Here is a 13,331-nt window from a genome sequence, read left to right on the forward strand (position 1 = left end):
CATCTCAAGCCATTTGTGTCTTTTCCAGCCGTCCCGGAGCGTCCAGAGGACTTGATCATCACCGCTGTTAACAAGGACTCCATTTCCGTTGCCTGGAGACCGCCCAAGTATGATGGTGGCGCCGAGGTGACGGCGTATGTCCTCGAGTCCAGAATGGTCGGCCGCGACAGTTTCGTACGTGTAGGCGGAGAGGACAAGCTGATGGACAAGAAATTCACGCTGACCGGGCTGAAAGAAAACTCCAGTCACGAATTCAGAGTCTCTGCTGTCAACGAAGTTGGACAGGGCAAGCATTCCTTCACCACCAAACCTGTGCAGTGCAAGGACGAGCACGGTGAGTGACTCAGTAGCCCCTTTACATCGGTGGATACCGCGCCTGTTCTTTTTACATTGACCAACGTTGGGGGAACGTGTCTAGCTGCCCCGTGAATAACTCTCCTCCGAGGGTAGTCTTAACTGCGGGTCAGGTCTAATGTAAACAGAACTAATGTGGGGTGGCGGGTCGTGGGAGGGGTTTGTTGATCACGTAACCTGAATACAACCCACCAGGGGAGTTTTTTTTAAAGGTATTTATGAATTTATTATTATTTTATAAAATAAGAAAACAGCTGATGAGAGTAAAAACAGCAGCAGGACGTCACAGGTAGGATATGTATTAGCAAGATGAGTAACTGGGGAGACGAGGAGATCCACAAGCTACTCAGCCTCGGAGCCGAGGACGCCATAAACCGGCACATGTCCAGAACCACAAAGGATGATACATTATTTGGACAACTGGGCACAAAAATGACAAACCGGGGCTTTTCAAAAACCAAAACCCGGCCAATAACACTCATCCTGATGTTCATCCATCTTCGTTTTGAAAATGACACTTGTCTGACGGCGTATGAATCCTGCTGATGTAGGGACCATACGTCACACAGGTTACGTTATGTTTGGCGGATAACGCCTCCCAACTCGTCTTCAGGGCCGAGGTCAGAAATAACACCTTTCATTTATATTACCCAACACACGTTCATCATCCAGCGATGATAGCGGGATCCCATGTAAAAACGCCTAACAGCAGCCTCACGTCTCTGGAGACGTAGCAGTGTCAAGGAGGCCTCGCTGATATAACTTTATGTAACCTCCTGCATGCCACTTGCAAAACCTCTAACTAACCTCCGTGGGGAGAGACTGGACAGAATATCCTGAAACATCTTAAAAAGATTTCAAATTAATCTGGTTCTTTCAACCTCAGCAGCACAAAACGCAGAAATTAGGAAACAAAGTACAGCAACACAATTCCTGACGCTTGGTTAAGATTTCCATTTGCTCTCGACACCCCTTCAGAACCACCCGCTCTGGACCTGGACTTCAGGGACAGGATGATAGTGAAGGTCGGAGACTCCTGCATGCTGTCGGGACGCTACAGCGGCAGACCAGCCCCGGCGATTGCTTGGAAGAAGAACGATGAAGAGCTGAAGGCGGACGAAGAGATCAGCTTCCACAACACTGCCCGTCACCTCAGCCTCAACATCAGCAAGACCAAGAGGGAGCACAGCGGCTGCTACACTGTCAACGTGGAAAACACAGCCGGTGCTCGCTCAGGAATCTGCACCATCGTCGTGGTCGGTGAGTCTCGATGCCTTGTGCATGCTCTCATCGTAGCTCTTTGATTCTGGAAAGCACTTGTGGGTTTGAACCGCGCTGCAATAAGTAAAACTCACATGTGGGCCTTCGGTGGAACAAGGTGCACGCCATCTCAGGACTGCAGTGGTTCTTTATTAAATATGTCCAGACAAGTTTAAATTTAGATGTTCAGAAAAAGGTAGGTTATTTGTTTAAGATGTTCAACGAGTATTTGAACAGTTTGAATTATAAAGAAATGAAAATGACGGTGTGAAAAAAGACATCTAAAAGAAAAAGACATCAAAGTGTGTTGATGTTGGAGGATCACCTGTATGAACGTTTCCTCCTGCCAGACCGTCCTCAGCCACCAGAGGGACCCGTCGTCTTCAACGAGGTCTACAGGAACTACATGGTGATCTCCTGGAACCCCCCTCTGGACGACGGCGGCAGCCCCATCTCCAACTACGTCATCGAAAAGAGAGACACCAACAGGGACCTGTGGATGCCCGTCACCACATCGTGCACCAGAACCACCTGCAAGGTGAGCAGAAAATGGTTACCCAGGAGAAAAGGCCGGGTTTCCCACACCACACATATCGTTTTCCTTGCAAAAGTGGATAAAGTGTTTAACATCACAATTGCCTGTTTTGACGCTGACATCCTCCTGCTTCTGCCTGTTACTTCAGGTGCCAAAACTGATCGAGGGCCGCGACTACATCATCAGGATCATGGCTCAGAACATTTATGGCCTCAGCGACCCTCTCCTGTCCGCAGAGGCCAAAGCCAAAGACGTCTTCAGTAAGTGCACCAGAACCTTCTCATTCACTCTGGGGGTGGCGTCGTAATTCACGGCAAAAGAAGCGTCTGACCACCATGTTTGCTTCCACCACAGAGGTGCCCGATGCTCCGAAGCAGCCCTCGGTGAAGGAGGTTTACCACGACTCCGCCCTGATCAGCTGGGAGCCTCCAGCCGACGGAGGAAAACCTATCACAGCCTACATCGTGGAGAGGAAGGAGACCAAGGCCAACAGGTACAGGATGCCGCCAGGTGCAGGAAATGATTCCATATTTTTACTTCTTCTTGAGGATGCAGGAACAACCAGCTGCACTACGATTCTGACATAAAAGGCTTGTGAAACATTCAAAAGAATAAAGACCGAAAGCCGACATGTTGATACCTGCTGAACCAGGGAGAAGTTACCCTAAAGCTCCATAGTTTTCATCCAGCTTAGATTTAGATTTGTGATTTCGAAGTTGGAAATAGAAAATGCGACAAATTAAAGAAACTGGAAACATTTAAAGTGTGAATCTTAATGTTCTAAATGAAAAGCACAGAATTATGATAAATAAATCTACCGATAAAGAGAAGTGTGAGCTGATTAGCTGAGCAATTATAATTATTGTAAACCTCTTCGATGAAGCTTTGAAGAGACTTAAATCATGACTGCTGGGATCATTTATTTCCCTTCTGGGATTTATAAAGTATTTTTCAATTGAATTATTCCACAAGTATACAGGTGTTTTTTCGTAAATATTTTAAATTTATTAGAGCTCATCTTTATTTACTTAATTTACTCCAGTAACTAATCCTGGAAAATCCATAAATGGTCACCAGGAAGGTTGAGAAACAACAACCGTCTCCAGAGGCTAATAGCTCGGTATTGCTTCTGCTCACAGATGGGTGCGCTGCAACACAGAAAGAATCTACCCGAAGGTGGAGTACTGGGTGCCAGACCTGCTGCGAGGCTGCGAGTATGAATTCCGGGTCAGCGCTGAGAACGTGGTGGGAGCTGGAGACCCGAGCCCGCCATCCAAACCTGTCTTTGCCAAAGACCCCATCGGTAAGTTCAGCTGTGAACAGCTCACCTTTTGTTACCACTCCAGCTTTCGCAAGCTCACCACAAGACTCCTCCCTCAGTGAAACCCAGCCCACCGGTGAACCTTCGAGCTATTGACTTCACCAAGGAGTCGGTGACTCTGGCTTGGGAACCACCCACCGACACCGGGAGAGGAAAGATCTTTGGATACCTGCTGGAGTACCAGAAGGCTGGAGAGGAGGAGTGGAACAAGGTCAGGCAGCGATGCAGTTACCATGACATGCACCAGATTTTGTTTTAAACGTCTCGCTCTTGGAGTGAAAACATCTGACAGTGAACTCCTCTCCCTACGCTGCCATCAGGTAAACCAGACGCCGGACTCCTGCCAGGAGACAAAGTTTAAGGTGATCAACCTGGAGGACGGAGCCTTGTACCGCTTCAGAGTCATGGCCGTCAACGCTGCCGGAGAATCCGACCCAGCAAATATGAGGGAGCCAATCAGAGTGCAGGACAGACTTGGTGAGCTGTCGTTTCCGTTGCACGGCACAATCCCACGTCTTACATGAAATATTACATTGTTATTTGATTTTCTTTAATGCAGAGCCTCCAGAGCTGATACTGGATGCCGGGATGACCCGAGAGGTGAAGGCCATGGCCGGCACTCACATCACGCTGATGGCCCAGATTAAAGGCGCTCCGTTCCCTACAGTCACCTGGAAGAAGAATGAGGGCGAAGTTCCAACCAGAGCCGACATTGAAACCAGCCAGACAGGCACCAAGCTGGAGATGAGATTCTGTAACCGTGGTGACAGTGCAGACTACACCCTAACGGTGGAGAACCCAGCCGGATCCAAGACCGTCACCTGCACCGTGCTGGTTCTTGGTAAGTGCTGTTTGCAGGTTTTTTTCCCATCATAACAAACAACGTTCACCTTCATGCCCTCCTCAAATTTACTACCCTTTCTAAAAATGTACAAAAAAACTGCTATTAATTCATCAGTATTTATTTTCATAAATTTCTTAAAAACTTCTTACTTAATCAAAACAACCAAACATTCAATCATTTTCAGGATTTTAACACTTGAAGTGCTAGTTTGATCATACTACTGCTACTGCCATTTAGCAGACACTTTTATCCAAAGCGACTTACATCTGAGAGAACAACACAAGCAAGAGGTTACATTTGCATGATTCATTCCACAATAACCCACAAAAGACAGATTATTTATTTACCATTTAATAAATCGTGTGGAGATGATTCCTTGGTGGTGATTAGAGTGTTGTTGTTAGTGTTGTTTATGTAGTATCAGAACCTTTGTGGCAAAAAGTGGCTTTCAAAGCACTGCATTTATGGTATAAAACCAATCATTCTCTAATATCAACATTGTGAAAGAAAAGTGGTGATATTTTAAATTGTTTCATCAGCTTATTGTAGACGGGCTAAAATCTTTTGCTTGTGGATGTTTTATTATGGAGCCTTACGACCACCAGGGACCCATGTGTAAGATGAAAGGGTAAAACATACACAAATATAAAATAACAAACATGTTAGAGTGAAAAAATATTGGATTTTATAAACTTTACTATGAAGAAAAGTTCTGACAAAACTGCATTAGGGTTGAGGAGGACGAGAAGCCGTGGAAGAGGGCAGCTCTAATGATTTTTCTTTATACAAATCTTTAGACAAACCTGGTCCCATCCAGCACCTCCGTGTGTCAGATGTCAGGAGCGATTCAGCCTACCTTTCCTGGAAGGACCCAGAGGACAACGGCGGCACTCGCATCACCAACTTTGTGGTGGAGAAGAAAGACACAGCTTCCACTCAGTGGGTCCCTGTCTGCTCCACGTCCAAGAAGCGTAGCATAACGCTGAAGCATCTGATGGAGGGCACGTCCTACAACTTCAGAGTGGCTGCTGAAAATCTGTGCGGTCGCAGCGAATACGTGGAGACTCCCAAGGCCATCAAGGCAATGAACCCCCTCTGTGAGTAACAGCACAGTCGATATTCAGTTTCTGTACAGTATTTTTGAAAGAGAGCACAAGTTTGTGTGTTTTAAGATGTAAAGTAGTAGAAGTAAATTCTTAAACAAGGTCAAAGTTGATGTCTCAACTCTTTTGTTCCTCCAGTCCCTCCTGGTCCCCCTAAAGATCTGCACCATGTGGACGTGGACAAAACTGAAGTATGGCTGGTCTGGAACTGGCCCGATCGCGACGGTGGAAGCGAGATCACAGGTTTCCTGGTGGAGTTTCAGGAAGAGGGAGAGAGGGACTGGTATGAGTGGAAGACTGTGAGCATCCCAGAGAGTCATGTGACCGGCCTGGAGGAAGGAAAGACCTACCGCTTCAGAGTGAAGGCTGAGAACGCCATCGGCCTCAGCAGACCAGACAGCACGGTGCCTATCCTCTGCCAGGAGAAGCTGGGTAGGATGTGGAACATTTTCATCATCTATATCAAAGGCAGTTTACAGTCACACAGTCTTTAGTATTTGTTCCAGATGTGTCACTTTCCACTACTTGTAGCATCAGTCTAGGTACAGATTTGGTAAATGGGTGTACCTTGTGGTTGAAGTAAAGAAAATGATTGAGTGCTTCTACAGTGTGCATTAACTCTTCTTTCTGTACACTCACAGTACCTCCGGTTGTGGAGGTGGATGCTAAGCTCATTGAAGGTATCATCGTGAAGGCTGGCACCACCATCAGACTGCCGGCTATAATGAGAGGAATCCCAGTCCCCACTGCCAAGTGGTCCATTGAAGGAGAAGAGATCACCAGCGAGGGCAAGATCAAGATTGACACAGACAATTTCTCCACTGTCCTAAGCATTAATGAATGTACCAGGAACCACACCGGCTCCTACCTCCTGACTGTGTCCAACCCAGCAGGGACGAAGACTTTGGCACTAAACGTAACAGTCCTGGATGTTCCTGCAGCTCCTATTGGACCTGTCAACATCCTGGAGGTAACTCCAGACTCCATGACGATTGAATGGCGTCCCCCCAAGGACGACGGTGGAAGCCCGGTCACCAACTACGTTGTTGAAAAAAGAGAGTCCAACAAGGAGACTTGGGGAGGTGTTAGTACAGGCAGCCTCGCCACCGAGCTCAGGATCCAGCGTCTACAGAAGGGTACAGAGTATGTGGTTCGCATTCGTGCTGAGAACAAGATGGGCATTGGCGCTCCACTGGAGAGCAAGCCCACCGTCGCTGAGCACACTTTCATGCCACCCAGTCCGCCTGGTAAGCCACAGCACTCCGATCTCGCAGAAGATGCCGTCACAGTCGGCTGGACCATGCCCCTGTCGGATGGTGGCAGCCAGATCACTGGCTACCTCATTGAGCGCAGACACAAAGGAGGAAAGTGGATCCGTGTCAACAAGACACCCTGCAAGGACCTCCGGTACAGAGTCTTGGGTCTGTTTGAGGGAAGTGAGTACGAGTTCAGAGTGTTTGCCGAGAACATCGCTGGCTACAGCGGCCCATCTCCCATCTCTGATCCCTGCAAGCCCTGCAGACCCATCACAGTCCCGAGCGCCCCCATCAACCCCAAGGTTAGAGACTACAGCAAGACCAATGCTGACCTGGTCTGGACTAAACCGAGCAGAGATGGTGGCAGTCCTATCCTAGGCTACACTGTGGAGATGAAGAAAGCAGATACTGAAGAGTGGAAAAAAGTCAACATTGAAGACTTTATCAAGCTGTGTGCCTACAGAGTGAAAGGTCTAGAAGAGGGAGTGACCTACACATTCAGAGTGTATGCCTCGAACATGATAGGAGATGGAGAGGCCAGGGAAGTTCCAAAGGCCATCACTGCTCAGGATATCCTCATCCCTCCAGAGATTGAAATGGACGCCAGCTGCCGTGAGCGGCTCACAGTGCGTGTTGGACACAACGTCAACATTATTGGCTACATCAAGGCTCGTCCCGATCCTGAAGTGATCTGGTCAAAAAAAGAGACCGTTTTGGAGAACAGCAAGCGTGTTACTATCATGCAGAACTTGCCCTTGGCCCACTTGAGGATCAAGGAAGCTACAAGAGCTGACCACGGCGAATACACACTGAAGGCTTCGAATGAGGGCGGAGAAGCTTCCTGCACCATCACGTTGAATGTGCTGGACAGACCCGGTCACTGCCAGAACCTGAACCTGACCTATGTCACCAGGGACTCCTGCATGATCAACTGGGAGGCACCAGAGGACAACGGTGGATCTGAGATCTCCAATTACATTGTAGAGTGCCGTGAACCCAGTATCCCCATGTGGTCTATGATCTCTTCCAACTGCACCAACCGGAAGATCAAAGCCAAGCTGATGGATGGCCACCTGTATGTGTTCCGTGTATGTGCTGAGAATAAACTAGGACCAGGACCCACTGTGGAGACCAAGACCCCTGTGATGGCCGTTGATTCTATTGAGAACCCCGGGGAGCCAGAGAAGTTCAGAGCTTCAGACATCGGTAAGAACTTTGTCTATCTGAGATGGCGAAAGCCTGATTACGATGGAGGCAGCCCCAACATCTCCTACAATTTGGAGTCCAAATCCAAAGATTCAGAAGAGTGGGTGAAGCTCAACACCAGCCCCCTGACGGACACTTTCTTCCTGGTGGACAAGTGCGTGGAAAATCAAACATACACCTTCAGGTAGGTCACTGCTTTCTTAAACTTAAACTTAAAGTTTTGCTGGTTGTTTGCTTGGCGAGAAAGTGTTTCTGTGCAGTATGACCCAGTCTGATCTAGATGATCATTTGTTATCCAGGGTGCAGACTGTCAATGAAGCAGGAGAAAGTGCCTGGGTGAAACTTCCTGATATCGTGGTAAGGGAGGAGCTCCAGAAGCCCGTCATTGACCTGAAGTTGGCTGGAACAGTGACAGTGAAAGCTGGAGAGTCTGTCAGGATGGAGGCTGCCCTGAGAGGAAAACCCCAACCCGAAGTCCTCTGGGTAAAAGACAAGGCTGTGGGGGACAACCCAAGAATGAGCTTTGAAACCGGTGCAGACTACTCCAAGTTTCTTTTGACCAAGTCCAGGCGCACGGACACTGGAAAGTACATCATCACTGCCACAAACGCGGCTGGTACCTTCACAGCGTATGCCAACATCAATGTTCTGGATGTCCCCGGACCAGTGAGGAACTTGAGGGTTACTGGCGTTGGCCCTGATAAGTGCAGGGTAGTGTGGGATGCTCCAGAGGATGAAGGCGGTTGTGAGGTGGACAGCTACATCCTGGAGAAATGCGAAACCAGGAGGATGGTCTGGTCCACATATTCTGCTTCTGTGGTTACTCCGTACTGCAACGTCACTCGCCTGGTGGAGGGCAATGAGTACATCTTCAGAGTGAGAGCTGAGAACAAGATGGGAACTGGGCCTGCCATGGAGAGCAAGCCTGTAACTGTGAAGACTCACTTCAACAGACCTGGACCCCCAGAAGCCCCTGACGTTACCAAGGTAAGTTAGAAAGTTTTAGAGTTCTGGTATCTCAGCCTGACATCAAGCTCATTTAGTTATCCAGTTGAAAAAAAACATTCCTCTGCCACATTGTAATGTTTTTTGTGATACAGGTGGGTAAAGAGGAGATGACAGTGGTCTGGGCTCCTCCTGAGAATGATGGAGGAAAATCTATCACTGGCTATATTTTGGAGAGGAAAGAGAAGAGGGCGGTGCGTTGGGTGCCTTGTACTAAGAGCGCCATTTCTGAGAGACGCATGAAAGTCACCAACCTGATTCCAAACCACGAGTACCAGTTCAGGGTGAAAGCTGAGAACGAGGTTGGCCTGGGAGAGCCCAGCAAGCCCTGCAGACCCGTTGCAGCCAAAGATCCTATCGGTGAGTCCACAGTTGATGTCAAGATTTCTCTTAATTTATGCTACAGATGGTTGTTTTGGTGTCTCGATTTTAGTAACAAACATATCTCTTAAACCTATCTCCACATGCAGAGGCACCTGGTCCCCCTTCCTACCTGAAGGTGTCAGACAGCACAAAGACCTCCATAACCCTATCCTGGTCGAGACCTGTGTATGACGGTGGCGCTCCCATCCTTGGCTACAGCCTGGACTTGAGGCTGAAGAGCGAAGCAGACCCTGAGAAGCCAACAGAGGGCTGGAAGAGAATCGATACCCATGGCCCACTGGTGCTCACAGAGTTTACCATTGGCCAGCTGGATGAGAAGGTGGAGTACGAATTCAAGGTGTCCGCCAAAAACCAGGTGGGCTGGGGACGTCACGCCTACCTGAGAGAAGCAGTGTCCCCCAAGGAGATCCTGGGTGAGAAAAAGTCACAATAAATACGTTCTTTTACACAGCTTGCTACACGTTCAACAGCACTCACTCAATGATTTGTGTCTTCTTGGCAACAGAGGCTCCAGAGATCGAGCTGGATGCCAGTCTGAGGAAAGGCCTGGCTGTCAGAGCCGGATGTCCAATCAGGCTGTTCGCTGTCATACGAGGACGGCCCGCCCCCAAAGTTACCTGGAAGCGCAAGGGTGTGGACAACGTGGTGCGCCGCGGTCATGTCGACCAGGTTGACTCAATGTCCTTCCTGACCATCCCTGAGAGCACCAGAGAGGATTCTGGGAAATATTCACTGACTCTGTCCAACTCAGCTGGAGAGAAAGCTGTGTTTGTCCGTGTCAAAGTTCTTGGTAAGAAACAGGAAACGAATGAAAATGTCTAAAAAAAAAATAGTCCAAATGTTTTTCACTGGCATGTAAACTGTATGATGTTCAACTGTGCAGACACTCCTGGTCCTGTTGGCGGCTTGGACGCAACTGATGTCACTAAAACGACAGCTCAGCTCTCCTGGTTGCCACCAGACAACGATGGTGGCAGCCCCATCATTAACTACATAGTGGAGAAACGAGAGGTGGATCGGAAGACCTGGACCAAATGCACAGAGGAACTGAAGAAGACAAGCTTCAAGGTGACCACCATGACACCTGGCGTAGAGTACTACTTCAGAGTCATGGCCTGCAACAAATACGGCATAGGGGTTCCCCAAGACTCTCCCAGATCTTACCTGGCCAAGGACCCCATTAGTAAGTCACTGCATAACACCTGGCACGTCAGTTTCATCTTACCCATCCACGATTTTGTTTTTTCTTATCAACTGCTACCTTTTGTTGTATCCAGGTGAGCCAGACCCTCCAAAGAAGATGGATGTGTTGGAGATTTCTAAGAACAGTGCTACACTTGGCTGGCTCAAGCCACTCAGGGACGGAGGAGCCAAGATAAACGGTTACGTGGTGGACTACCAGGAGGAAGGAGCACCCGAGGACAAGTGGACGCCATACTCTGTGGTTAAAGACCTGACCATTGTTGTGGTTGGTCTGAAGGAAGGAATGAAATACAAATTCAGAGTGGCAGCCAGGAACTCGGTGGGAGTCAGTTTGGCCCGAGAAGCAGAAGGAGTGTTTGAAGTCAAGGAACAGCTGAGTGAGTAAACCGAGCTGAAAAATAACATCCTCACAGTAGTGCATAATCAGGGTAGAAATTCTTCTATGTATGAAAACAGACAACTAGAAGTGATTTGAGTCACTGAGGAAACGTGTGGTATCTGTTTTATTCTTTCCAGTGGCTCCAAAGATTATCATGCCTGACGTTGTGACAGTCAGAGCCGGAAGCAAGATGGTGCTTGAGGGCATTGTGGCAGGTAAACCTGCTCCGTTCTGCAAATGGAAGCAGAACAACGAGGACGTGCTGACCTCTGACCGCCTGTCCCTCGTGAAGACCTTAACATCCTGCACACTTATCATCAAGAATGTCAACAGAAAGGACAGCGGCTACTACAGCCTGTCGGCCGAGAACAGTACAGCCAGGGTCAACCAGATCCTCAAAGTCGTTGTCATGGGTCAGTTACTGCAATATATAACACTCAAAACGGGAATGATCAAAAACAGATCATCAATAGGGAGTATAAATCCACTGCTGCCATTATTATTGTCATTAATGATTTGTATTCTGCCTCAGACATCCCTGGACCTCCACAGCCTCCTTTCGAAATCACGGACTTGGATATAGACTCGTGCACGCTGCTCTGGAACAACCCAGAGGAAGATGGTGGCAGCCATATCACCAACTACATTGTGGAGAAGTGTGATATCAGCCAGGGTGACTGGATCACTGTGTCCTCATCCTGCACCAAGACCAGTTTTAGAATGACTAAACTGATACCTGGCAAAGAGTATGGCTTCCGGGTCCGTGCTGAGAACAGACTGGGCATCTCTGAGCCAATCTATTCTGAAAAAATGATCGCCAGACATCCATTTGGTAGGTTTATGCATTTCAAAATGCATTGATGGTACCTAGCATTACATTTATGACATTATATGAGGATATTTTTGTTATTTTTCTCCTTAAGATCCTCCCAGCGAGCCCAGAAGCCTGCAGATCAACAAGATCAACAAGGACTTTGTCATCCTGTCGTGGGAGCGTCCCAGCAACGACGGTGGCAGCCCCATCACTGGATACTGCATTGAGAAGAAGGAGCGTAACAGCCTTTTGTGGTCGAAAGCTAATGAGTCTGTGGTCAAAGCCACACAATACACCTGCACAGGCCTCATCGAGGGCTTGGAGTACACTTTCAGGGTGTCTGCCCGAAACATGGCTGGACAGGGTAAACCCTGCAAACAGACAGACTTCATCACGGCAAGAACTGCTGTCGGTAAGAAATTGATATTTTTCTCCACTCTAAAGGTATGTCCTCCACATTCAAACATACAAATCAACTACAAACCTGTTTCCATCCAGACCCGCCGGGTAAACCTGAGCCCATGGACGTGACCAAGAACACCGTCTCGTTGGTCTGGAATCGTCCTGAGCACGATGGTGGCAGCAAGCTGATTGGCTACCACGTTGAATACACAAAGCTTCCGGAGGAGAAGTGGACCCGTTGCAATGCTAACTGCATGAACATCCAGACCGAGAGCTATGTGGTGACCGGCCTGGAGGAGGGTCAACAGTACCAGTTCAGAGTCATTGCTAGAACTGCCATCAACACCAGCCTGCCGTCCGAGCTGTCCGACCCCATTCCAGTATTCGCAGAGAATGGTACGGCTCTGCCTAGCAACATTAAACCATCACGGATCGATTTGTTGACTAAAATCATAATTAACTGTTCTTTCTTGTTCTCTGCAGTTCCTCCTCGTGTAGACCTGGGCGTCAACATGAAGAACCTGATCGTGGTGAAAGCTGGAGAGAACATCTTTATGGACGCTGAGGTGTTTGGCAAACCGCTGCCTAAGGTGAGCTGGAAAAAAGATGGAGCCCCTCTGGTCCTCGCTGAGGGAATGAAGATGGGCCAGAAGAAGCACGTCCACCTGCTGGAGCTCTACGCTGTGACCAGGAAAGAGTCTGGAGACTACACCATCACTGCTGAAAACATCAATGGCTCCAAGTATGCCACCATAAAGGTTAAAGTACTTGGTAAGTTAGATCTTGTATCATATTAGTGTTAAAGTAAGTATTTTGTGCATTCGGACATGGAAATCAAGCTTTTCTCCCCCCTCATCTCCAGACAAACCTGGCCCTCCAGCCTCTGTGAAAATTGCCAAGGTGTTTGCCGACCGTGTTAAGTTGCGGTGGGAGCCTCCACTTGCAGACGGCGGATCTGAAATCACCAACTACATCATTGAGAAGCGTGAGACCAGCAGGGCCAACTGGGCTCTAGTCACATCCAACATCCATGGACACTTGACAGACTGCTCAGTAGAGAAGCTTATAGAGGGCCATGAATACGAGTTCAGAGTCAGCGCTGAGAACCAGTATGGTGTAGGAGATGTCATCATGACTAACTCTGTCATGGCCAGGAACCCATATGGTAAGAAACACGTATTATAGTGAGATTTTCATGAAAAATAAAAAAGATATTCTCAATGTAACTGGGCAAGTGTATGAGCCACATTTCCTAGTTTCAGAAA

The 13,331-nt window shown here is 48.3% G+C and overlaps 1 protein-coding gene across 1 annotated transcript in view; it reads left to right on the top strand.

Annotated features, from left to right (window-relative positions):
- The window catches only part of ttn.2 (titin, tandem duplicate 2), a 201,301-nt gene that overhangs the window by 136,667 nt on the left and 51,303 nt on the right, over positions 1-13,331 (top strand). Inside the window, exons 185-208 of the mRNA XM_061722952.1 lie at positions 29-334; positions 1,333-1,614; positions 1,965-2,152; positions 2,298-2,409; positions 2,504-2,642; positions 3,289-3,452; positions 3,530-3,681; positions 3,791-3,947; positions 4,030-4,311; positions 5,112-5,411; positions 5,556-5,849; positions 6,059-8,063; positions 8,179-8,866; positions 8,980-9,244; positions 9,355-9,681; positions 9,774-10,058; positions 10,152-10,451; positions 10,546-10,848; positions 10,988-11,263; positions 11,383-11,682; positions 11,774-12,076; positions 12,163-12,462; positions 12,550-12,837; positions 12,929-13,231. Of these exons, the coding sequence (XP_061578936.1) occupies positions 29-334; positions 1,333-1,614; positions 1,965-2,152; positions 2,298-2,409; positions 2,504-2,642; positions 3,289-3,452; positions 3,530-3,681; positions 3,791-3,947; positions 4,030-4,311; positions 5,112-5,411; positions 5,556-5,849; positions 6,059-8,063; positions 8,179-8,866; positions 8,980-9,244; positions 9,355-9,681; positions 9,774-10,058; positions 10,152-10,451; positions 10,546-10,848; positions 10,988-11,263; positions 11,383-11,682; positions 11,774-12,076; positions 12,163-12,462; positions 12,550-12,837; positions 12,929-13,231 (8,319 nt within the window). The remainder of the gene's footprint in view (positions 1-28; positions 335-1,332; positions 1,615-1,964; positions 2,153-2,297; positions 2,410-2,503; positions 2,643-3,288; positions 3,453-3,529; positions 3,682-3,790; positions 3,948-4,029; positions 4,312-5,111; positions 5,412-5,555; positions 5,850-6,058; positions 8,064-8,178; positions 8,867-8,979; positions 9,245-9,354; positions 9,682-9,773; positions 10,059-10,151; positions 10,452-10,545; positions 10,849-10,987; positions 11,264-11,382; positions 11,683-11,773; positions 12,077-12,162; positions 12,463-12,549; positions 12,838-12,928; positions 13,232-13,331) is intronic.

Source organism: Cololabis saira, chromosome 6 (assembly GCF_033807715.1).
Source record: "Cololabis saira isolate AMF1-May2022 chromosome 6, fColSai1.1, whole genome shotgun sequence".
Taxonomy (NCBI): domain Eukaryota; kingdom Metazoa; phylum Chordata; class Actinopteri; order Beloniformes; family Belonidae; genus Cololabis; species Cololabis saira.